The sequence below is a fragment of the Peromyscus californicus genome, unplaced genomic scaffold (assembly GCF_007827085.1).
Source record: "Peromyscus californicus insignis strain IS unplaced genomic scaffold, ASM782708v3 Scaffold_17__1_contigs__length_78620276, whole genome shotgun sequence".
Classification (NCBI taxonomy): Eukaryota; Metazoa; Chordata; class Mammalia; order Rodentia; family Cricetidae; genus Peromyscus; species Peromyscus californicus.
Window position 1 is genome coordinate 53,529,306 of NW_026294469.1, and position 26,528 is coordinate 53,555,833.

A 26,528-nucleotide genomic window follows, 5' to 3' on the forward strand; every position below is an offset into this window, starting at 1 on the left:
GGTGGGGAAGTTGACGGTGGGGGAGGCCCTGCATGCGTGTCATAGGGAAGTAGGTAGCCTGTAGGAAATCTCTGTACCTTCCATGCACCTTTGCTGTGACCCGGGAACTACTCTTAAAAAACAAACAAACAAACAAACAAAAACAAAAAACTACCAAAGTCTTCCAGAAATACATAACACAAAATCTTGTCTGAGATTTGGGGCAGGGATGCAAAGATGAATGATAACCTCTCGGGTACTGGGTGCGAAATGGGCAACTTCCACGTGCTAGCTTACTCTCTCCAAAAAGTAACGAAAGCTGCATGGCGTGAATGCAGTCTGTGGTTGAGAATGGCGTTGGTGGTCTCTTTTCGTCCACATGTGGCACTGTTGTATCACAGGTACCAACTAGAATTACAGATATGTTCTAGGGTAGGGATGACATACATAAATAATCCAGAGGATAGTGACCAAGATCGTGAGATCCCTGACTTCGGACTTCCTTATCCATGTGGACAGCTGGTGTATGTGAAACCTGGGCTTACACTGGTTCCCCCATGAAGGAAGAATGTGATTTCCCAGCCCAGCTATCACATTCTTCCAGGGATAGCAGCTGCTGTTGTAGATAACGCGAGTAGATAAGGAGTCACTGTCTAAGGGAAAAGCCTTCAGGGAAAAGGCAGACCCCAGCATGGGGCATTTTTGAGTAGAATTCAAAGGTCTGGTTTGTTTGCCAGGAGGAGAATTTTGATAGATGTAGTATTTCAGAAACTTCGTGGGTGGACATCATCTAGTGCCACCTACACATGGTTTAAGAGCGTTCAAAACACTTGCTGACAGATGAGCCTTCCGAATCCCACCTGCTTCTTAGGGGCCTTCTGCTCTGTGATGTGTGGCTTGGGCGTGATATTATGCTCCAGGTCTTGATGAAAACATTAGAGAAGTCGGTGCTCAGGAAGGTCACACATAGAATGTATCTGGAATCGCCTCTGTTGTATAACAGCAAGACAGTACATTAATTACAGGAAGAGACGTGGAAAGTTGTGTTTGGCCTGGCCTCTTCTCTCCCTGCTTCTTTCTGTATTGTGCTGTATGTCTTTGAATAATATTTTTATTGTCAAAGCCAGGCCACCTTAGTTAAATATTTGATTCCACTAAAGTCATAAACAAGGACCAAAATATCATGCATAGATTTTATGAAAGTAATAACATGCTTCAGAAAGTACAGTCCTTCAGCCCGGGGCCCACTGCATGTGGTAAGTTAGTCACACACCTTTTCCCTGCTCAGTGATGATGGCTGCTTATCTGTATTTAAGTTTGTCATTTTGAGGAAACAAAGATAAGAAATCTTTACTGTTTAAAAATGATTTTTATAGAGTCACGCTCTTTGCTTAGACTTTACAGAGTGAGCAATCGAGCTTTCTTATGACAGCTGCTTGTAAACAGTGCTGAAGGAAAGCCCTCTTCTCTGCCCATCTCCCAGCTGCTGGCTGCATATTGCATAAGATTTCACATCTTCCTAATAATGCAGTTCTATAGCTTTTGTGAGTTGGCAGAACAGAAAAAAAAAACCATCTCATGGGTTTATGCATTTTAGAAATGCAGCAATCTAGATTTGGTTCCTTTACCTGTGACCTGTATTTTCAAATTTCCTTTTATTGCTAGTGTATTCCAAGACTTCTGTAGAAGTTGGAGTCTCCCCCTTTTCATTCTTTGTGGTGTTGGCCATACAAGTGCTCTGTGGAGCTGCAACTTCAGGCAAATGTTTGTTTGTTTATTTAAAAAAAGAAATATTTTATGTTTCAAAAGGAAAAAAAAGACACGTAAACTAGACGATGTTACCCACTGACCAGAGGTTGTCAGCATTATTGGCATCTTTTATATTGGTTGCATAGATGTGTTGTTGACTTTTTAAAATACTAAATTTTGTGTGTGCACGAGCGCCGTGCGCCTGTCGGACTGTGTGCAGAGGTCAGAGGACAGCTCGGGGTGTTGGTTCTCTACTGCCATCTTGTGGGGTCAGGGTTCCTCAGCTCTGAGTCCCACCTTGTTGCTAAGCCATCACTTCTGCCCTGTCGTTGCTTGCCTTTAAAAAACAGTAAGATGTTGTATAGAAAGGCAGACTCACGGCTGCGTCAGCCTTTGCTTTTCAGTGGGACGCTGATCTGGGAGGGGCAGCAGGTCATGTTGGGGGGCTTCTCGTTCCTCTTTTCATGAAGTTTCCCCTCCAGACCACCTTGTGTGCTCTTCTCCATTTAGCAGAGAGATGGGTATGCAAACAGACTGAGTCGGGTAGGGATGGCTTATGAATCGCTGGCAGGAGCCCTCATCATTCCTGTCCACATTCCATTGGCCAGAACTTAATCATGTGATGTGTCCCTAACCACAAGGAAGGCTGGGAAATGTAGTCTAGCTGTGTGTTGAGGCGAAAGAGGTGAACCGTTTATTGACAACTTGCATGGCTGCTAACTCATTTTTAATTATTTATTTGTTGTTGTTTGTTTTTTTTTCCAGACTAGGCTTCTCTGTGTAATGGTCCTGGCTTTGTAAGGTCACTCTGCAGACCAGGCTGGTTTTGAACTCACAGACATTTGCCTGCCTCTGCCTTCCAAGTGCTGGGATTAAAGGCGTGTATTACCACCACCCTACAATTTTTTATTCTTTTTAAACCAGACACTTTATTTTGGTTGTTTGTTGTTTGTTTTTTGAGACAGGGTCTCTATGTAGTTCTGGCTGTCCTGAAACTTAACTATGTAGACCAGGCTGGTCTTGAACTTACAGAGATCCACCTGTCTCCACCTCTGGAATGCTGGGATCAAGGCGTGCGCCCCACACCAGGCTGGAGTCAGACACTTCACTTTGAACTTTGGTTTTTTTGTTTGTTTGTTTGTTTTTTGTTGTTGTTGTTTTTTTGTTTTTCGAGACAGGGTTTCTCTGTGTAGCTTTGCGCCTTTCCTGGAACTCACTTGGTAGACCAGGCTGGCCTCGAACTCACAGAGATCCACCTGGCTCTGCCTCCTGAGTGCTGGGATTAAAGGCGTGCGCCACCACCGCCCAGCGGTGATTTACTTTTCTTTTTTATCCTCCTCCCCCCCCCCCCCACAGGGTTTCTCTGTGTAACAAACAACCCTGGATGTCCTGGAACTCACTCTGTAGACCAGGCCAGCCTTGAACTCAGAGATTCGCCTGCCTCTACCTCCTGAGTGCTGGGATTCAGGGGCAGCACCACCACACCTGACATGATTTGCTTTGTAAGGATTGGTTTATAAATGAGATTCTGTCAAGGGAAGAATATGAATGAAATTTTAGGGGATTTAGAGCCCCCCCCCCCCCAACACACACACCCCTTAGCAAGCTTCTGCTGGGCTATGTTCTCCTGTATTTTGAGGGCTTTGAGGAGGTGCTCTTAGAAGCAAGGGAAGGCTGACTGCAGGGCAGGTTGACCTCGGTAATCTTCCTTAGATTTCGAGTTAGATTTCAGCACAGGTGCTCACATTTACTAAGTGAAAGAACTGATTTCCTTTAGAAAATTCTAGCTTCCTCTTTATTTCAGTCAAGTTTCCATCATTTACTCATGTAAATGTCGCCTGATTTTTGCTTCGTTTGGGAAGTAGCCTGCCAAAGTAGGACCCTCCATTCAATGAGAATGCAAGTGCAGGGGACCAGCACCCTGCTTTCTTCCGACCTACTTGAAAGTTGGTCGAGGTCCCTATCAAATAATCTGTGCTGGGCAGGACTCTACCCAGGATTTCTGAAAATTCTGCGAAGAGGGTGAGCAGTTTCTCGCCAGCGTGCGGATCTTCTGTTCCGTGGTGTGTGAGCCTTAGTCCCTTGCCCTCCCTTGTTATCCCTCCCTCTCCACAGCCACCATCGCGGGTGCAGGCCACCACAGCTGTGTCTGAGGGAAACAGAAGCAGCGCTAGTGGTTCAGCAGGTTCCTGCTTCTCTACCTCAGGGTCATCTCTCCCCTTCCCGCCAGGCGTCCCTTGAGTGGCACCTGGGACTGGCCCGTCACCTATTTAACAATGTCCATCCATTGTGGTATCCTCAGATTCCATTCCCCCTGCCACCCACCCCCACCCCCTCACCCTCAGCATGGCTGCGTTTAGGAGACTTGTCGCCTCCAGCATTGAGGCTCCTCGTTCCCGCTTTGATCAGGCATGGACCCATTCATTTGGTAGGTACATGGTTAGCTCTTCACTTTTATACACTGGGCACTAGCAGGTCACATACAGCTCGTCAAGAATTCTGCAGAGGTGTGTTACCAGATTTTGATCCATGGGTAAAAAAAATAGTTCCCTGTGACATCCCTCAATGCGAGAAGGCTCTGGGAGGCACCATGTGACCGGGAGCAAAGGACAGCTTGGGGGAGAAACAGAAAAGAGCCTCCACTTGTAGAACACCATGTGCCAGAAGAAGAATTCTTGACCCCTGGTCTGTCAATGTACAAGGGATAGATAGTTCAGGGTGATCCCAGCAGCACTCAGAGGCACTTTGGTAACTGCGTGGGAGACTGTTGCACTAAGGTACCGTGGTGTCTTTATTATTCTTGATGAGTCTAGCCTTACATTCCCTGTCCTGATCAACCCTTTGGGGCTGTCAAACACTGCTGTTGTTTGGCATGCTGGGGAATGAACCCTCTTCTAGGAAAGTACCACTGAGCTGTTACCCTCAGCACAGACGTGTTGAAAGTATCTTCCTTTACATGTTGGCATTCTTTTCTGTATTTGTGTGGAAGCAGTTTTATGTCAGGGAGAGAAAGAGGATGAGTGTGTGTATGGGGGTGGGGGTAAGATTCGTGGTGGGGATGGAAGTCTCCTGAGGTGTAAGTCATCTCAAGCACATGCTGTAGTTGGCCTGTATGTATTGTGAATCTGTGGCTAATTAGCAAAGGCCTGGTACCAGATTTGATCCTTTTGTTTTTCTGTCTTTCTACTTCATTATTATGAGGTCATGTAGGTCTTCTTCCTAGGTCTTAACTTACTTGGCAGATGAATTTTTGGTTGCTTTCCTCCTGCTACTCAGAACTCATGTTCCAAGGGCTCCATTCCTAGTCGTTACCTCCTTTTATTCTTCTTGGCTAACTATCTGCAGACCATTGTCTGTCACACCAACCTCCAGCTCTGTGCTGATTGGCTCTGAAGTCTCTGACTCAGACTCAGTCTTTGTCCCATTGGCCATCTGATTGGTCGACGAGGCATCTTGGACACAGTGCTCCATTTCAGTTCATGTTAACAGTGACCCAAACTCAGACTTCTGTGACTTGGCTCAGTCCTCCTATGCCACCCCGTCCATCCTCAGATGTTCCTCAGCCTTTGGCCCCTCGCCTGCTGCCAGTGTGTTGGTGTCTGTTACTCCGGTAGACCTAGGAGCCTATTTCTGTTCTTATCTGAAGACCAAGTGCAGTGCCCAGTGCATAGAAGATACTGAAGAAATACTGGAAAGAAATGGATGACTGGATGGATGGATGGATGGATGGATGACTGGATGGATGGATGAAAAGTTGACTAACCAGTTTGAGGTTACCTTTCAGAATGGGATTTTTCTTTCTTTTTATCAGAACTAGGAAATTATCTTTGCTTGCTAATACTGCAATTTGAAAAGCACTTTAAAAAAAAAAAAAAGAAGTATTCCACTACATAAAACTTCTTTCTGTCCTATCCCTGGTGACGTTTGTAAATACATGCACTGGAAAGGAGGAATTATTTACAGTGATTTTGACACCTGGTTATTAGAAGATATTACCTCAGTGGCTCCCGTGGTTGTGTTCTTGGTACAGCTGGGCAATATTTCCTCAAATATCAGAAGTAATTGATATTAATGACCTGCCTGCTTCATTAATCAGAATGCCTCCGTTTCCGTAGTCTTCACATCTTTTTTCATGGTGTTTGTGTATCAAATGTCATTTCTCAAAATGCCATCTACCTTGACTTTTTGTTTGTTTATTTTGTTATTTTCTTTAAAGACAAGGCCTGTAATTCAGCAAGTCAGCTAGGTTTGCTGTTCAGTGAGCTCCAGGGATCCACCTACCGCTGCCTTCCCAACACTGTGATTATGAAGTCATACCATGCCCAGTTCCATGCCCAGTTCTTTTATGTGGGTTCTGGGGATCGAACTGGGTCCTCATGCTTGCAAGGCAAACTCTTTACCGACTGGGCCACCCTCCCCAGCCTCCCATCTGGATTTTTTTCATATAGCCCTAACTAGCCTGCACCTCACCGTGTAGACTGAGATGGTCTGAAACTTGTCCTGGCTGGAGTCTTAGCATTGTAGAGCTACAGCGTTGCCTTCTGAACTTGACCGTGAGCAGGAGTTGCCCGAGCATGAACTGCAGGGTGTTTCAGTGTTGGGCTGAGGAGAAGTTACCCACTTGAAGCTTCTAGTTGAAAGAGTTGTCTATTAAAAGATCCCTTTTAACCTCATTATTCTCCCTCCCTTTTTCTAACAGGGAGAATCCCGTATTCTCAGAGTGAAAGTTGTTTCTGGAATTGACCTCGCCAAAAAGGACATATTTGGAGCCAGGTATGTTTGCTTTTTTGTTTTCTTTTTTTGTGGGCTGCTGGAGAAGTTGGTAAACTTTTGGTGAGTGGTGTTGGGGATTGGACCTAGGGCCTTGTGCATGTCAGGCAAGTGCTCGACAATTAAAGACATCCCCAGCCCCCTTTTACTTTTTCTTTTGAGACAGGAGCTCACCATGTAGCCTAGACTGGCTTTGAACTTGTGGTCCTATTGTCTTTGCCCCTTGACTGATGGAATTAATAGACCTGAGCCAGAAGGCCTGGCAGGTAAATCCTTTTCAAATTTAGGTGTGCATCTGGACCACCCACAAGGCTTCTGCAGAGGCACCTGGGAGATTGGTTTAGTGCCTAATGGTGATGCAGAGAGCCAAGGGTAGTGTTTGCATGGGTATCTATCTAACTGTGATCTCTAACTGTATCACTATGGTAATTATCCAGTTCCCCCATGTAGGCTGACTGCTTGAGGATAGTAGATTCTAGTGAGGTTCTCCTCCTCTCTTCAATTGGGGAATATGGCTCTGCTTATCTTTAGCATATCTGCTGGTTCTGGATCTATGGGTTCTGGCAACCCCAGATCAGAAACATTTGGGGGGAAAATGATGTTAGTATTGAACATATACTGTGTTTTATCCCCACCTGACATTGTTTCATAAACAATACAGTCCAACAGTGATTATATAATGTTTAGGTTAAGTATTATAAGAGATGTAAAAGTGATTTAAAGTATATGGGAAAATAGGCATTGGTTATTTGCAAATACCACGGTGTCAAATTGTGTATACGTGGCATGAGCATCTGAGAGTTGGGATCCACGGGAGGAACTGGAACCAGTTCTCCACAGATGTTGAGGGATGGCCTTTCTAGGTTTTGTGCTTCTAATTCCTAACCAGGGGAACAGAAAAGCATATACTGCTTCTTGACCTGGGTTCCCTTGGCACATGTAATGTGTGTGCAGGGATGGGGTGACGTGAGTGATGCTGGCGATGGCTGTTGTCTCACTGACGTCCCGGCTGGGTGGCAGCCTGAGCCTTCTGTGTGCTTTAACAACTGTTCTCAGTACTGCTCTGTTCTCTGGCCTTTTTGGCCACTTGGGCTCTCTGTAGGGTGTGGCAGTGTATTATGGGCAGGGGACAGGATGATGGTGTAAAACAGCTTGAAAAGATTCGAGCCAAACTTTGGGGCTCAGAGCTCTTGAGCTTTGGCCCAGTTGAGACCTAGAAGTGTTCAAGCCGAGCTTGGTCCTTTATCGTTGAGGTAGTTTGACCATGTGCACAAAAAGTCCAGCTGCTCCCTAGTATCACCAGGTCAGCAGTTTTAGAAGAATGAGTAGGCAACCTACTTTCCCATGTCCAAGGCTCCTTTTATTTTGTGGTGGGGTGAACTCGAGAGGGCGAGGGGCTGCTGAGGATTCTTGTCGTCAGGTTCTTGTTGGCCCGTGATGCTTTCGCCCTATGGCCATCTTAGGACGACGGTACCCTCTGCCTGACCGGGATCCTGCCTAATGAGGCCTCTTCCCATGTCACTCCCTGTCTTCCCCATACACCCCAGAGAAACCATCTCCTGCCAGGGAATGTCACACCCCTGTTGTCCGACTGCCCATATGTCACACTTCACTGAATGCTGCCTATTCAAGATAGCGAGTTTACAGAATGAAACCTAGAGAAATTATCAAAACAATAAAACTGAGGCAAATATTGGAGGATTGCTTAAAAAACTTTCTTCTGTGTACTTTGGACAGCCAGCGGAAGACAAGCTCTCTGGGTGTGTCCTGGGGAGTCTTGAGTGTCTGAAAGTCTGTGTCCTCCCGGCACTGAGGGTAGGTGGCCTGTACGAGAGGCACACATTCCACCCGGAGGGTTTTTCTCCTTTGACTGTGAAGACACACTGCAGGGTTGGCTGACTGTCTATGCACCAGCAAAGAGGAACCTGTGCCGGAGTTGGGGACAGGAAAATCCCATGTTTCCCCTCTTCCCTTCCAGGGCAACCCTGTCACTAGTTCCAGGAATCCCCACTCGTACCAACCTGAAATGACACCATTTCCAGGAATCCTGGAGTTCTCAAATTCCATCCCTATCAAAACACCACCTTATATCCTGCTCCGCTCTCACTCAGATCCGATGACCTTTAAAAAACTGTTTTTAATTGTGTGTGCACGCTGGCATGCTATGCTGAGCATGCGGAAGCCAGAGGGCACCTTTGTGGAATGAGTTCTTTCTTTGCACCTTCTACATGAGTTTGGGGGACCAAAACTCAGGCTGCCAGACTTGCAAGTGTCCTCTCTGCTGGGCCCTTCTACCACGTGTCTTTCCTTTCTTAACCCCTTAGCTGCCATAGACATCATAGTGCCCTTTCAGCATCCGTCCATGTGTTTTCTGGAGGTTTTCTAATACTCTTTTCACTTGTCTCTATTATTAAATTATTCAGCACAGGCATCTGAACGCCTGTCGAGTTTCCTCCTTCTCAGGAGAGCTCTGCTCTTAGAAGTTGGATTTAGAAAGTCCCCTTGCCTTTAAGTTTTTTGTTTTGGTTTTGGTTTGGTTTTGTCTGGTTTTAACCTAACTCCTTTGAAAAAAGTGAAACCTGGGCTGGAGAGAAGATGCAGAGGCCCAGGTCGAATTTCTAGAACCCACATAATGGCTCACAGCCATCCATAACCCCAATTCCAGGGTATCCAGCACCCTCTTCTGAACTCTTCAGTCACCAGGCATCCAGTAGTGTGTATACACACACACACACACACACACACACACACACACACACACACACACACACGCAAAACACTCAAATACATAAAGTTAAAAGAAGTTTGGTTTTTTTTAAAGATTTATTTATTTATTATGTATAGTGTTCTGCCTGCACATATGTCTGCAGGCCAGAAGAGGTCGCCAGATCTCATTACAGATGGTTGTGAGCCACCATGTAGTTGCTGGGAATTGAACTCAGGATGTCTGGAAGAGCAGCCAGTGCTCTTAATCTCTGAGCCATCTCTCCAGCCCCAAGAAGTAAGTCTTAAAAGATACTTTTGAAAAATGGAATTGTGATCCCATTTCTCAGTTTGTTGGTAAAATCTGAAGTTAAAACTGTAAATGTAATTGGACTCAGAATCTTAGAGGAACCCAGGAAACTTCAGCCCTAAATTTTTCCTATTTGTATGAAAATAGGGACTTTTCATAGAGAATGAATAAAAAGGAAGGTGCAAATTCGAAAGACAAATAGTGTCGCCTGATGGATCAGTGCCAGAAAGGGATCCAGAAGCGGAGTGCCCCTCCATTCTAGACCAGTAAATGGGAACACCCCACCACCTTCTCCCCTCCCCTCCCCTCTCCTGTGGGCTGAATATGAAGGATGAGGTGGTAGTTCAGTCAGGGGCAGGTTGGCATCTTCTCTGGGCTCTTCCTCTTACGGTCAGAACAGCAGGGCCCTGGGTTGGAGACACCAGTCTGTACTGGCCCCTGCAGCGGCCTGAGGAATTCTTTTCAGAACCTGTGGAGGTCAGAGGACAGCTTGGTGGGAATCTGTTCTCTCATCCATCATCTAGGTTCTGGGCATGAAACTACCATTAGCCCTGGTGGTAGGCCCTGTCTGAGCTGTCTCCTGGCCTGGAGTCGGAGTCTGTTAGGAAGATATTTTAACAAAGAGGTAAACCTGAGGATTAACAGAAAGGTATTCAGGGATAGGGTTTGGGCACCTTGAAGTTACTAGGCCCAAAGGGTTCCTAAGGACTCTCCCCTACTTCTGTATTTTGGGATCACAGAGTGGCTCCTGGGATGCCTTGGATAGGAGAACAGCCTGATAAAACCATGAGTACCAGGGCTGTACAGCGAGGTAAAAATACGAGTCTCTGAAAACTGTGCTTTTCAGGTGGGTAGGGATAAAAGCTGTCCTTGGTCATATGTGCTTAGTAGGCCTTAAGCGTGGACCATTGCTATTTTAGCATTCTCCTCTGAAGTATCACTGGGTCCAAGGAGTATTGTCATTGTCTTCTGTAGATGACCTCCAAAGCAAACGTTAATGCACTGAAATTGTTGACTCTTCAACCAGACTCTGGGGTGCAGGGGTCTTTTCCATTATGGGGTTCCCTTATCTGCCCCCCCCCCACACACACACTTTTAATTTACTTGTTTGCCTTTGTTGGTTTGCTCTGTTGTTTAATAACTTGTCCTCATCACTTAGTGTTTCCCCGATGGCCTTCATCCCCACCCCCCCACCCCCCCGACCTTAACAGATCTTTCAAAACCACCCGTGTCTGGCACATCCGGGGAAACAGATAACTGTGCCCTGCAGTGCAAGGCTGGCCTCCAGGGAGAACCCACACTGATCGGTCAGCGGAAGCTCTGAGGTGTCATTAGGCATGGTCACGAGCACAAGGGCAAGTTTTGCAATGTATTGCCTGCCATCCCCTGTGTCCTTCAGAGCCCCGGACCAGCAAGTGTCCTCTCCTCACCCCCAGCCTGTCTCCTCAGTGTTCCCTAACCCACGTCTCACCGGTTCCCAGTCTCCCAGGCAGAAGTCCGGGGTAGGAGTTGGAAGGAGAACAGTGGAAGTTCCTTGGCCTGAGGCGTGACGGGGGGGGGGGGGGGGGGGGGGGGGGGGGGGGGGTAACTGTGTGGGAGGCCGGGGAGACCGCATGTGATGTTTGGCCTGCGTGGTAACTTGGGGTTACTTGTGGAGAAGTAGAGTGCTTCCTCCCTCTTTGTCTTTCTAATGCGGTAGTGGCTGCTGCCGGAGACTCTAAGACCTGGTGTTGGTAGAGCTGCACTCTGGCGGCCTAGCATCCCCTCAGCGGGAGTTCACTAATCCTCTCTTGAGAGGCCTGTGCCCAGAGGAGAGGTCCTTCTCCTTTTTGGTGCCCTGGGACACAGTCCAGCACTTAGGATGCAGGATTGTTTTTCACCTCCACTGTAGCCAAGTCCAAGTCTGTTCAAAAGAGCCCTTGTTCGGAGCAGATCGGCTGTCTGAGCAGTGGTGCGGGCTGCCCATGTGCAGAATGGCAGCAATAGAGGTGAGGGTTTCCCTGCCAGCCTCACCTGGAGGGACGGAAAAGGACAGTCGCGTAGTTCTTCATCTAAAATTGGGACAGTTCTGTCTGAAATCAGTGCTGCATAGAATGGGGTGTCGAGGCATAAGGTAAACATGAAGTCTTTGTCACCCTGGGTCACAGGCATCCAGTCTTTATTTTCTCCACAATGACAGAAATGTTCTGTGATTCTTCTTTTCTCCTCCCCTCCAAACTCATTGTTTGAGACAGTCTTGCTACAGTCAATTGGCACGTCTAGCCTGAAGCTCTTGTCCTGCCTCTGCCTCCCATGGACTGGGCTTACGGGCACGTACTGCCATGCCTGGCTCCAGAACAGTGCAGAGCAAAAGCTAATCTAGCCCTTAAGAAAGTAAGAGGACATGGGAGAGGCCCAGGCAACACGGAAGCGCTGTTCTAGCCACTGCAGGGTCAGGGTGAAGCCCGGCTGCTTCTGAGAGTCTTTGTCCCAGATGGCTGCACCGGGGCTGCAGCTCCGTCTTGGCCTCATCCAACTTTGGCTGGTGTGTGTGTGTGTGTGTGTGTGTGTGTGTTGTGTGATTCCTTGGCCAGCAAGCCGCAGGGACCCAGCTGTGTCCTCCTCCCCAGCACTGGGATTACAGGTACATCACTTGGCTTTTTTGACATGGGTTCTGGGAATTGACCTCAGGACCTCATGCTTGGGTGGCAATCACTGTACTAAGTTTTCCCCACAGCTCTTTACCTGGCAGCTTTGCCAGCTTCGCTTCTGATGGCTGGGCACGCACTTTATTTTTCACTTTCCAGGGCTTGCTACAGCCCCTAGAGACCCTAAGAAATAACTTAAAGTCTGTGAACTGGGCCCACTCCATCTCTTCCTCTACTCCCTGTACCCTTCTATTGTGTCAGTGGAAACGCTCCATATTCTGAATGTGCCCTGAAGTTGCTGCTTTCTTGTACTGGCTGCTGCTTTTCCACCTTGCCTGGAATCTGTGTGCATCCTCTGTGGTAGCTGCTCACTTGTTTCTTCCTCATTGGTCTCTTCCGATGGCAGCATGCCCGTAGAGGTCCTGTGGTGTCTCCCGTAGCCCAAGCGGGTGGAACAGCTGCTGTCCTTGGTCTACAGTGAGTTCCTGAGTCTCCAGCTCTGACCTTGCAAAGCCTGTGTCTTTCGAGGCTGCAGCCTTGTTTCATCCCTGTCATAGGCCCAGGAATCTTGCACGTGACCGAGGTCAATGCACTGACTCGAACTCCTGAAGTGCAGCGTGATTGGAGTATCCAGTGGCCCAGGGCTGCCAGCCTGGAAAATGGGTGTTTTCTTCCTCCTAGAGGTTCTGTGGGCTCCTTACCCTCCTCCCTTGGGCATTCAGGGGAAGTTCCTGTTCTGATTCTCACAGGGGCTCTGGGGACACACCAGAGGAAGCTCACCAGAAGTCACATGCCAGGTGAGTGTGGAGAGAGGAAGCTAAGGGACGCAGGCCCAAAGCTGGCAGACAAAGGAATGATGGGCAAGCGGGGAAGCGAGTATTTGGTACTGACATTTGTGAAAACTTAACTACTTTATACCTCACAGAGGGATGGATTCGGTCATGTCATAGTAGATCCCAGAAGTTTCTCTTTGGATGAACAAGGCCAAATTGGGGCTGGTAATGGAGGGTCAAGGCCTTTGTACCAACCCCTTAGCATTAGGAGTCAAGAAAGAGCCACGGACGTGAGAGACGGATGAGGGAGCACGTAAGTGCTGTGGGTCACCTTGGCCATCGTCTCGCTCAAATGGAGCAAGTGAGTCGGGCGTTGCTTGAGAATCAAGGCAGACACAGAAGCAGCCTCCGGACCTTGGTCAGCAGTTACAGGCCACTCACTTCACCCGGGGAGTCCTTGTAGATCCTTTCCGATGGGGCAGACACAGGTCCTGCTGTTTGACCGCAGTGATGTGTGCAGTCAGGGTAGGCGGGGCATGAGGTGGGAGGGCAGTGAGTCACAGTCTCTCATGCTCATTGTACAAACAGCACATGAGGACACCAGCCCCACAGAGATGACACAGCAGCCTGCGATTGTCCTCATGCTAGTAGTCAAAAGCCTTTCCTGTGGTACCTTCTAGGGGCTTTGGGAGGGGTCGTGTCTGTCTTTGGGACCACCCTGAGCTGAAAATAAAGCTTTGACTTCTAGCTGAAGTCAGTACCTGGACCTCAGTTTGAGTCTTGGCGTACAGTCAGCAGAGTTCAAGACTTTGGCATTGTGGCTATCAATACCTTTACACAGCATGAAGTGGTAATGTAGACAGTAGACAGGTTGATCCAGCTTGCAGCTGACCCCTTTGGGGTACTTAGACTTACAAGGGTCTTGGTTAGGTGTTAGCATTTGTGACCTGGGTCTCCTTGGCCTACATGGTCTACAGATCCCTGTTGGGCTTCTTGACAAAGGGTACAGTCTGAAGAATGGAAGGGGGGCTATTCTGTTAAGAGATTAATGTCTGTGCTAGAGGTTTGCTTATGTGTGACAAGACTCTGCATTGGCCATGCACACACTAGCCCATGCACACACTAGCCCATGCACACACGAGTGCCTGGGACCGAAAGTATAAGCTCTTTACAAACAGTATACATCCTTGCTTTTCTACTTTGCAGATGAAGGAACCTAGGCAGGCAGGTGTAGCAGGAATCTTAGAAGGTCTTATTAATTAAATCAAACCTGAGGCCAATTATTGGGGTGAACGCTGGAAGATCAGAGAAGCAAAACAAGCCACAGCTTCCTCACCTCGACAGTTCCTCAGCTGATCCTGTTTCCTCAGACTGGAAGCTTCTGTGACCTCATCCCAATGGCTCTCAGCTGAACTGCTGCTCAAAAGCCTGAAGCTTAACCAGCTACAAGCTTCCAGTATCTGGTCCTCATGCCTTATATATCTTTCCGCTTTCTGCCTCACTCCCTGGGATTAAAGGCTCACTTTCTGGGATTAAAGGCATGTGTCACCATGCCTGGCTGTTTCCAATGTGGCCTTGAACTCACAGAGATCCAGACGGATTTCTGCCTCTGGAATGCTAGGATTAAAGGTGTGTGCTACCACTGCCTATCCTCTATGTTTAATATTGTGGCTGTTCTCTTCTCTGACCCCAGATAAGTTTATTAGCCTGCACAATATTTTGGGGAACACAATACCACCACAGGCAGGAGTCAGTAAGTCATGATGGGTGGAATGCTACTCTTGAGGGGTGAAAGTTCAGGCATGGTCTGGGTCATCAGAGTGGGTGACTGGTAGAGGTCTTCCACAGTGAGGTGTGTGATAGTATCCTGTACTTGGTTAGCACATTCAAACTGCTACCCATTGTAATCCATGGGAGCTGACAGGGGCTTTTTGAACTGGGACTGTTAGATTTAGAATCGATGTGCTTTGCTAGTATAATCTGGAGGTTCCCCTTTTAAACTTAGAACACCTGTTCTATTTCAGCCAAGCCTGAAGCTATAGACGTCTGACCTTTTGTCATAGGTGTGAGCAAGAACCAAATAAGGTGAAGTTTTATATAACTCTACCAGCTTTTCCTCCTTGGGGTCCTCTTGATTGGAAGTTTCAGAAGAGGAATCGGAGACAATGCAGCTACTCTTTAAAATGGAAACAGACTAGCTCTGAGATTTCATGTTTTCTAACTGAGCTTTGAAAGATGTTGTGTCATAGGCCAGAGTGTGTGGTGAGCCCTAACAAGATTGGTCCACTGTCATGTGTGGTGAGCCCTTAGTACTGACTTGAAATGACTGGGTCACTGTCATGTGTGATGAGCCCTTAGTACTGACTTGTCCGTGACTGGGTCACTGTCATGTGTGATGAGCCCTTAGTACTGACTTGAAATGACTGGGTCACTGTCATGTGTGATGAGCCCTTAGTACTGACTTGTACATGACTGGATCACTGTCATGTGTGATGAGCCCTTAGTACTGACTTGAAATGACTGGGTCACTGTCATGTGTGATGGGCCCTTAGTACTGACTTGTACATGACTGGATCACCATCATTTGTTCCCTTGGCATCTTTTAGTTTGAATTTTGAAATAAATGGGCTGAAGGTCTTTGGAAGTATAGTATGTAGAAAATGTCCTCTGTTCTCTGATTAAGAATCATGAGACCTTAATGGCCACATGCCTATGTGTAGTAAAGGCCCACATCCCTATGTAATAAAGGCCCACATCCCTAAGGCACCAGCTCACTTTGGGCTCCTTTATCTAGATCTAAGTTAGTATTTTCTTTTGGTTGCTTCATCAATTTCCCCCCAAGAGTATTCAAAGACAAATTACAATGAACATGATTCTAGTCCCTAACTGCTGCAGCCCATATCTCCCAAAATCAATAAATAATGCCTGTAGAACCACAGAACTGTCTTCACAAAATTAAAAATGATTGCCTCCTGGACACTTATCACCTTGTCCATTAACTAAACTCCCCTGTTTCTAATGTGCCTTTTTGAGCTGGTTAAAAGTGGATTGAGATGCTCATATTGCATCTAATCCTCAGGGCTGTTGGACTCTGGTCTAGACTAGTTCCTCTCATCCTTTGAACGACTGGCAGGTAGGCTGTCTGATTTACCACATCAAATTGTTTCCTGGTGATGCCATCGATTAATGAATTAATGTGTTTGTCTTTGTTTTCTGTTGCTGTGATAAAACACCATGACCACAAAGCAACTTGGGGAAGGAATGTGTTTCTTTCAAGGCAGATTAAAGTCCGTTGTGGAGGGAAGCCGTGACAGGAACTCAAGGTAAGAGCTTGAGGCAGAAGTCATGGAGGAACACTGACTGCTTACAGGCTTGCTGCTTGCCCTGGCTTGCTCAGGTATCTTTCTTAAACAGCTTGGGCCCACTTGTGTATGGATGGCACTGCCCACCGTGGGCTGGACTCTCTTACATCAATTAGCAATTAAAAAAATACCATACAGATAAAGCTATAGGCCAGTGTGATCTAGGAAATTCCTCAGTTGAGATTTCTCCTTCCTAAGTGACCCTGAGAAGTTGACAGAGGAAGAAAACGGTGACATTGCCCGCTTTCTTCTGTGTTTCCTGTATGTTAGACATGAACTTAAGCACCGGGGACAGGTGATACAGCACAGTTCTCTGGTCATGCCGTGGGCAGTGGAGCTAAGATGGTCCTTGGGTTTTTATGGGGACAGTCTGATCCCACCAGTGTCAAATATTTTTTTTCTCTAAAATGACAACACGTAATTAATCAGTGAGGTGATGTATTGGCTGTATTTTGTAATATTTATGCAGATTTAAAACATTTATTTGTTTTGTAGAGGGTGGTTGGTTTGGTTTGGTTGTTTTGTTTGTTGGCACCCGTTTGAAAATATTACATGAGATAACCCACCTTCTTTGATTTTGGCTGGAAGTACTTTGAAGTCCCCCTTGATCAGGCACCAACACCTAGCATTCAGGCTAGACTGGGGACTGGTGATCCCCATGGACTAGAAGAAATGGACAACGGGTTGATTGTGTTGTTCTCACAAAAAATTCTGAGCCAACTTTTGGAAGATTCTGTATTACAAACCCAGATTTCCAGGTTTCTCAGAGTTTGTGGTGATCTAGACACTCCAGGCTAGGGTCGGTGTGAGGGTCCATGTCTGGAGGTCAGTTCTGGATTCCCCTCTAGGTGGAACTCACTGAGGCCTTTGGGTCCCGGGATCGATCATCCTTCTTGTTTACACTGGCTATCCTTGGCGGCAGAGCTGAGCCTGCATTTGGTGTTTTCTCCTGCACAAGTGTGTCTTGAGTAGCCAGAGCTGACTGACATCTCCAGAGCCTGTGTGTAGGGTCTGTAGACTCTTCCCCAGCCTCCACTTCCCTCTGGGGACCCATTGGAGCAGCCTTGCTGTCCAAGGCATTGCTGAGAACCACAGCATCTGCAAAGCTAATGACCTTTGAACCAAAATATGGTTGTCTTTAAACCTCTGCATCAAGCAGATGATTTCTGCTCTGATTCACGTGGAATCCCAAGGAACCTGTTCTTGTTCTCCGCCCCCACCCCAGGAAAACACCAAAATGACCTGAAAGGACAGTCACCTTCTCTCCCAGCTATAAATACCCTTTTACCCTTTAGCAACCCTGCAATTGTTCACATTTTTATGCTCACTTCCTGGTCTTTATTGAATGAATGCAATGTCCTTTAAAAGTATGTAACTCACAGCTTTGTATACCACCCAGCCCCGCTGGTTCCTGGAGGTGAAGGAGTGTGGCAAGTTGGTGAACACCCAGGGCAGCCTGTCTCTAGGCTGTCAGAACCCCCCCCCCCCCTTCCAGGCTTGCTGTACTCAATGCCATCAGCGTAGATCTTTCCAAAGATCTTGAATTATGGAGAGAAGGCTGTGGTGTGTCTGGTGTACATTCTTACAAGGCAGGGGATATCTGTCTGGACACTTAAAAAATATGTGTTTGTGAGTTGTGGGGTTTTTTTTTTGGGGGGGGGGGCGGGGCGATTATCCCTGAAGTTGTTTATTAGTAAAAGTCTTTCCCTCAGAAGTGTGTCCCCTGCTTTCCCTGCCCCCCCCCGCCCCGCTGATCCATGAATATATTAAGATTAAAAAAGAGCAAAACCAACAGGAAGCATTCTTTCCTTATCTCTAAACTGCAGTGATATTGTGGTCGCTGAGAATCTGATGTGTTTTCAGGAATAGGAGAAGCTTGGCACATAGTAGGTGCTTGATAGATTTTGTTGGCATGATTGAAGTGAAGAAGCAGCTGGAGTTCTGTGTGTAGTTCAGACTTGATCCTAATAGGCAGCAAGGGCAGAGTGATGGTGGTCATGGGTAGAGAAGGTGAGTGCTGTGCATGGAGCTTTCTGGAGTGCTAGGTGTCCTCTCTCCAGCCACAAGCGCCTCTTTTTCTCATAGTTTCATTGAGTGCCTGGCCTCTGTGAGTGAATACATAGACGCTCAAGTATAAGGAACGGGAGAGTTGTTAACTTGAGAGGCGACTCTGAAGCAAACATTTCTCAGCGTGTATGACAAGCTTATGACATATTATTTTGCAGAAACAGACCTAACATCCACACCTTCAGGAGCACCGGCTGAGGGGCTTCAGCCCGAGCAGTTCCATGATGAGATGGGGAAAGGGAACCTATCCCACTCCCCCATTCACACCCAAGGAGGCAGATAGCGTGCACCCTCTGCCTGTGACTGATTTCCACTGCTCTGGCTGCTCTATACCATAACTAGAGTGCAGCCCAAGAGTCCCTGGGAAGGGTGTTCCCTGGAACTGCCATGCATTTGGACTACTGAAAGTTCAGTGTTCTGTAATACCTAAAATCAGGCCTTTAAAAAGGCACAGTACAGAACCCATTTTGGAAACCTGTCATTGGAATTCCAAATGTCTGTGTACGTGGTGTTTGCATGTGTGTGGGCTCACGTGTGTGGATGGGTGTATATGCACACGTGCCTGAGAGCCTGAAGTTGATGTTGGGTGCTTTCGTCTTTATTTATTGAAACAAGGTCTCTTGTTGAACTCAGAGCTCACTGGTTCCAGCTTGCCCCATCTCCGTCTTCCTGTTGGGATTACAGCCAGTTCCCATGCCTGCCTGACTTTTCCGTGGGTTCTGGGAATCTGAGCCCTCGTCCTCATGCTTGTGCCAGAAATACTTGACTCACTAAGTCATCTCTCCTCAGCTCCCCTGAACAATTGTGTTTCTCAGATCTCATAGATAGGTAGGTAGATGGGTACAGAGAGGCAGACAGATTATCTTAGACTTGGGAGCTTTAATCTATGGAGAAGCATTGTCATGTACTTAACGAAATTATTTTATGATAGAATTTGAAAGATAACCATTTTTAAGACTAAAAGCCTTATGTAAAAGAATAGGTTCTTAAGTGGAGAATACAACCTTTCCTGAGGGCTATATGCAGTTATCTAAATCAGAAGCCACTGCACTGTGTGTGTGTGTGTGTGTGTGTGTGTGTGTGTATGCATATGCGTGTCTGTTTCTTTTCTTCCAATAAAGGGACAGATAGATGAGCTTTAGCAGGATGTACAGCCTCTTGACAGCAACATAAAGTATATTTGGACAATCTGTAAACTGTGGGAAAGTACAGACTCTCCCCTTGATGATTTGAGTGAAATCTATGGATCAAAGGCACCCACATTTCTTTGATCCCCGAGATTGGCAACCCAAAGGCAGGTTTATGAAGCCAGGATGGTATGGAGAATATGGCTGGACAGGAAGAGTCTGGGTTAGAAACAGACTGATCAGGACCCCAGCAGAGTCCATCTCTTCAGACCCTTCCCAGCCTTAACATTCCTTCTCCTTGAGCTTAGGGCACGACCCCTCTGGGCCGAGGGTCTTTGTGTCTTTTTGGCCAGTTGTTACACAGAAAAGTAGTGGAGAATGTTAGAGAAACACTGTTATGTTTTATGGCTGGCTTTGAACAAAAGAGGTTCTACTTTTGATGATCTGCCTTGAGGAGGAGAGCTCATTTCTTTCTAGCTTGCTTCATGGGTGAGAGCAATGTGGGTCTGAAAGTCGTTGAAAACCTTGCTTCAGAGACTTTTCACTTGGGTCTATTGTTTCTGGAGTCTCAACTGAATAAATGGACATGGCTGTGTGCCAGTCGCCTGCAGGCCGTAGTGTATCGTATGGGCTATTGATTTCCTATAGCAGGTAGATTTAGAACCAGGAGTTGGGTGTCAATAGTGTTTGGTTACGGTTTCTAAATTAAACTCTTTAATGGAGCTTCTGCTGGTGAATGACAAAGAGTAATTTTGCTGGTGTTGATTTTTAGAGCATGAGGGAGTTGGATTCCTAGATATTACAGCAGCTTTTTATTTATTTTTCTTTTCAGGGGCAGCAAGCTTAAATATAGTTTATGAAACTTTTCAATGTACACTACAGAATTGAAGATGCTGGACAGTGGATACATTTGCAAAGTTTTTATCTTAGTGAAAATAATTATTCTCACTGCTCTGTGCATAAGACACATGAATAATAACTGAAGTTGAATCTATGTTCATACAAGCAGATGCAGGTATATAACTGTATATTAAAATTAAATTATTGCCTGATTTCCTTCCTAAATATTTTTGGAGACTTATGACCTTAGTGCAAATAATGTTTAATAAGGAATCTACAATCTGTAACTGCCCAGTAAATTATTAAAGGGCTGGCATTCTTCCTGGAGGACCTCAGCACAGTTGGTAAACATATGCCTTGACTCTAGTGCGTGTTCCTGTGTGGTTCAGAGAGGCCAGGGTGGTGAAGATGCCCCCAGGGCTCTTTTCATTTCCCTGCCTCCGTGTTCTAGGTACGTTGTTGGGCTTCCCCTGTTGTACAATTATGATCTTACATCACGGTCATTACAATGCTTACAATTGGTCATTCATGGTGAGAAAGTACAGACATGTAAAAGAAAGACTTCCAAATGTCAGTGGTTGGGTAAGAAATCAAAATGGGCAAAATCATTTTTAACAGCACTCAGTCAGAAAGCAGTGTTATTGGTTGTGTCAAGACGCCCCCTCTTCTCTTAGAGTAATTTGAAGGTTTCTTGAAAACAAAGACTTAGTTGTTTATGTGTGCATGTGCGTCCATACGTATGATGTGTCTATGTGGAAGTCAGAGGACAACTCTGTGGAGTCAGTTCTCTCTTCTTTTGTGTGGGTCCCAGGGATTGAACTCGGTCTGCTGGATATGTGGGGAAAGCACCTTTTACCCACAGAGCCACCCCACCAGCTCAGGTGAAGTGATTTTGAATATAATGTATCCTAACAATATAGAAACTGCACATTTCTCTTTTTCTAGAGCAAGCTCCCCATAGTATAACTTCATGTTCTCTTGTTATTAAGTGTATAGAGAGACCATCCTGTTCTAAAAATGAGACTTCTGCTACCTAAGATACATCATTTGGATTGTCTTTACAGTTCCTTGGCCTGGAATGTCAAAATCTTTCATGCTCTTCTTCCTCTGGAATCATCCAGCCATCCTCACACCCACTCTGGGAACAAGTGTCCTCAGTTCACTGGTCCCTCTTGTCTTCACATCTGGTTCTCAGTGTTTGGAGAGGGGACTGTCTCTCCTGGAGTCCATCTTAATTAGGGTTACTGTTGCCCTGAAGAGACACCATGAGCAAGGCAACTCTTATAAACAAAAGCATTTAATTGAGGACTTGCTTACAGTTCAGATGGTGAGTCCATGAGCATCATGGTGGGAAGTGTGATGGCAGGCAGGCGTGCACGCAAGCACGCACGCGTGACAGGCACACACACAGCAGACAGGCAGGCAAGCAGGCACCGCGCTGGAGCAGTAGTTCAAGAACTTATATCTGATCTACAAAGAGGAAGCAGAGAGAGAACCAAGTGGGATTAGTTTTGGCTGTTGAAACTTCAAAGCCCCAGTGACACACCTCCTCCAACAAGGCCACACCTCCCAATCCTTTCCAAAACAGTTGCACCAACTAGGAACCAACCATTCTTCTTCTTCTTCTTCTTCTTCTTCTTCTTCTTCTTCTTCTTCTTCTTCTTCTTCTTCTTCTTCTTCTTCTTCTTCCTCCTCCTCCTCTTCCTCCTCCTCCTCCTCCTCCTCCTCCTCCTCCTCCTCCTCCTCCTCCTCCTTCTTCTTCTTTTTTTCCCCCCAAGACAGGGTTTCTCTGTGCAGTTTTGATGCCTGTCCTGGATCTTACTCTGTAGACCAGGCTGGCCTCAAACTCACAGAGGCCCGCCTGGCTCTACCTCCCAAGTGCTGGGATTAAAGGCGTGTGCCACCGCCGCCCAAGGCAGAACCATTCTAATATATGAACCTATGCAGACTGTGCTTATTCAAACCACTACAAGGTCCATGCTTGCTTGCTTCTTTCTGTCCTTCCACTGAGCAGTGGCTGCGTTCCGTCCTTGGCAAGTCTTTCAGTGATGGCTGAGGTTGTGACATTGACGCAATGCTGGTTATGAGGCCCTCCATTGTGTTCTTCACACCTAGCCCTCAGCTTCTCCGAAGAGCTGCAGTCAGTCCTTTGTGTCCTCAGAGGCGCCACTGATTCTCTGTCATGGTGGCCGCGCATCTCCCCTAGCTTCCCCCTCTGTGTGACCGACCTGTCTCCTTCCTGTTTCCTTTGGTCCAGATCCCAGGTCTCTGCACCCACCTTTCTATACAGACAGGCCTTGACCTTGGTCCCTCCCGGGTGGTGGCACTGAGCAACCGAGGTGAGATCTTTTTTTCCTTCTCTGGCCTTCAGGTTCATCTGTGAAGGAGACATGTCTTCTCTGTTGGTTGCAGTCCCATGTTGAGCTAGGACACCAAGTCCATGAAACAGTTATCCACTTATTCTCTGTACTGGTTACTTTTCTCATTGCTGGGTCAAAATGCCTGACAGAGGTACTTGAGAGAAGACAGGCTCATCGCGGCTCACAGTTTCAGAAGACCTGTGTCAAGGACAGCTGGGAAGCACTCACAGCAGAAGGCGGGAACAACATGGACTCCTTACATCTTAGCACTAGACAGGAAGCAGAGGACTCCGGCCAGACCAGAGAGGATATGCCATCAGGTGCCAGCAGCAGCCCATTTCTGTGGGCCAGGCCACTTTAAGGTTTTACAACATCCCCCAAACAGTGCCACCACCTGGGAACCAGGTATTAACATTGACGTCTGTGGGGGACATTTTAGGCTCAAATCATAGCCCCACGTATCCCCTGCTTGCATTTGGCAAACTAGAGCTCTGTAAGTGGTTTGTCTCTCTCTGCTCCTGCCTCTGGACTGTGTTTCTTTTCTGTTCTGTGCTTTCCACGCTAACCTTGCATGCCCGTGGTGTTACTCTCTGAATTTTCTTGTTCCTTTCGTAATTCGTTAGGTATCTTTTAAATATCCTCATGCTATAAAATAAATACAGTATAAATCTTAATAATATGAAATTTTCTGTAAGTGCACATGGCATTATTTTTAGCTCCTCCTTGCCTTTAAGATTAGCACGTATGCATTATTTTAAAGTGAAGCCCCATTATATTCTCTGTTCCACTTCCCTCAAGTTCCTAGAAGTGGGAACTGTGAAGCATCCCTGCGTGAAGGCCTCTTGAGTGGCTGTTCTATCTGCACAGGTCTGCAGTGGGACCTACAGCTCCCCCTGGTGGCCAGATTGCTAGGTGCATTTTCATTCTCTGTGGCTCACTTTCTTACTTTCTAGTAACAGTGGATGTGCTGTTGATTTTCAGAGTGACCCTCAGAGGACCCCACCACCAACAGCAGCAGTTTTAAATTCCTAGCTCTTACAAGTTTTGTTGGTTATTTCTCTGGTATTGCTTGAGTATTATTTTTGTGTTTTGATGAAATTCTGCTGGGGACAAGGGGGAGAGACTCAGTGAGTCTTGGTGGAGGAAGTCTTGGGTATTCTGCCTGAATGGCTCTATTTCAGCCAAGGCCTTAAAACCAGGCAACTGTGCCCAGAACACCCACTGGTTTGTGCTAACATCCTTCCCTTCCATTGAAAGCCTTAAACACTGACGAAGCAGCTGAGAGGAAGGGCCAGGGACAGAGAGTGGGGAGGGACATGAGAACAAAGTAACATGTGGGATGATGGGAGCGTAGATTTTTGCAAACGTTAACTTTGGTTTCAGAGCTGGGGGTACCGTTATTACGGCCTTTCAGTGATCTCGGAATGGATGTGTTTTTAATACTCCTGTTTTCAATCAGAAGATGGTTCATTCTAGTGGGATAATGGTTTCAGGACAGCCCCCAAGGATGCTGAGACTGTATAAATACAAACTTTGACTGTTCATTTTGTCGCCCTTGAGAAATGAGTGAACGCATAAATAAATGAACATACTAAAGTGATCTCAGTTAAGCTTAAAAAAAAAAATGCTTTTCCCCCCAGTGGTATGGTGCTTCCTCACCCCTATGCTAGCACATGAGAAATGTGCTGGGAGTCACCTGACCGCCAAGTAGAAGTCAAGGGTCTAGAGGGTGTGACATGTCCTTATCAATCACTCTGCGGCCATCCATCACTGTGGCCCGTGGCCTCAGTCTCCAGCCTGTCTCGGCCCCGTTCCTCCTGCTTGATTTATCCTCCAGGTATTCATGTCTGAAGCTTTACCAGCAGAAGCAGCTAGGTAGAGTAGAGCATGGTCTTGAAAACCGCGACTGGACGGTTGGCAATGTTGATGTCCTTCGTTCAGCTCTAAGTACTGCAGGCAGGCCTGAACTTGGGTGGGCACAGTCAGGATGAGAGCTGCCTTGAGGAAAGCCCACGGAAGAAGGACATCTGTTGTTTCCTGTCTTCAGGAAAGAGTGGCAGCACTACGAGTAGAATGCATGTCCTAAGTCATTTTCCATGTTCTACCGCAGAGACCAGCAGACATGAGATGGGCGATCTTTTTAATGTTAAGCTCACCTATTATTTATAATACTGAAAGTGATGCATGCTGGGGGAAATCTCAGTAGAAATGCATGCAGCAGGAAATAAGAGACTTCCTTAGCCCTTTCCCTCCATCTCACAGAGGCCATCCCCTTGGGCATTTCTGTGGTTTGATGTTTTCCCTTTAAAATTCAAATATTGCTAATGTTACTGGATTAGAGACCAGGGTAGTTAAAGGTGATTAGGCCTGGGAGTTCCCTGAGGGAGTGGGATTAGAGGCCTCATAAAAAGCTTCCCTGAGGGAGCTTTCTCTCCTTGTGTTGACAGAGCGCTTAACCCAGGTGGTTGCAGCCCTGTGCAAACCCAGGGTATTGTGGCTCTGGTTTGGGTCGTTTAGCCTCCAAAACTGTGGGAAATAAGCGTCTGTCTTTATGAATTAGCCAGCCTCCAGTATTGTTTTCAGGAAGGATGAAATGGACCAAGACAAGGGTAGCCTCCAGAATCTTTCTCTGTATGTGTTTGATAGGAGAAGTGGATGGAGGATCATACTGCTTTGTCTAATTGACTTGTTTTTATGTTTGTTTGTTTTGATGAGGTTTTGGTTTGAGTCAGGCTTACTCCATAGCCGAGGCTGGCCTAGAACTAAACCATTCTGGAGGTTAGCCACCCTCGATCTGTCTCCCAGCAATCTTCCTACCTCAGACTCCCAAGTCCTGGTATTATAGGTGTGAGCTACCGTGCTCTTACTTATTTTCACCCCAGGGTTCATGGCTGAGCTGTTTCCAGCTCACTGCACACATCTGTCTTAGCATTTTTCTATGGCTGCACAGTGTTTGTGACTGGTCATCAGCCACCATGCTGAAAGGCAGTTGTCACACTGAGACCCCAGGCAGGCAGTACTCAGCATCAGAGTGTACGTGACCCTCACTGTTGCTGTAGTTGGAACCTTGCCTTTTGTGCCTTAAAAATAAAAAGAGATTTTTGAGCCCATATCATGTTCTATGCGCTGGGGATAGGCAAGGTCCATGCCTGCTCAGAACACTGCTTTCATCTCTGAAGTCATTAGCTACCTGCAAGGGGAACTACCTTGAAAGACCATCTCCCCTCTTCCCCCCAGATCAACTTTTCTACTGGCAACCTGGGTTGCCTAGAGGAACCTATCTTCGCATAGGATTGATGTTCCAAGTAGAGGTTGCTTGGACAGTGCCAACTGGCCTGAGTGCCAGTGGTTGGATGGAGGATGGCACTCAGATTGGTATTTCCAACACTCTTTTTTAGCTCGGAGTTAATAAGCTGTGTATCATCCTTCACTGTGCACCTGGCTGGGTGGGACCACTGCCTCCTGTACTCAGCACAGTTTCCCACTTGGGATGGAGCACTCTGGGTGTCTTGCTCTCCTGGTTAGACCTTCACTTTAGAGCACTGTCCTGTACCCCTGTGGATGCCTCTACATTTCACTCTTTCTTACATCTTCTCGGACCGCTTTTTCACACTTGATTTACTCTGGCTTTCGTTTGATTCACTATAGCTTTGCAAAAGGAAAAACTTAAAAATTTCAAAGAGAAACACTAGTTGGAGTCATCTTAAGTTCTTTAACATCTGTCTTCTATCTTCATAGTCTGTTTTTATTCATTTTAACTCCTGTAGTCAAGTTATGGGAAAAAAAACAGTTATGAAAGAAACAACTGCTTGAATGAGGTGGGTTTGGAAGGCGAGTCGCCATTAGAGTGTTCAGCTCCAG

General features: G+C 46.7%; 1 protein-coding gene across 1 annotated transcript in view; it reads left to right on the top strand.

Annotated features, from left to right (window-relative positions):
• Positions 1 to 26,528, top strand: part of Nedd4l (NEDD4 like E3 ubiquitin protein ligase) — a 344,790-nt gene that overhangs the window by 109,626 nt on the left and 208,636 nt on the right. The window contains exon 2 of the mRNA XM_052742322.1: positions 6,428 to 6,501. Within this exon, the coding sequence (XP_052598282.1) occupies positions 6,428 to 6,501 (74 nt within the window). The remainder of the gene's footprint in view (positions 1 to 6,427; positions 6,502 to 26,528) is intronic.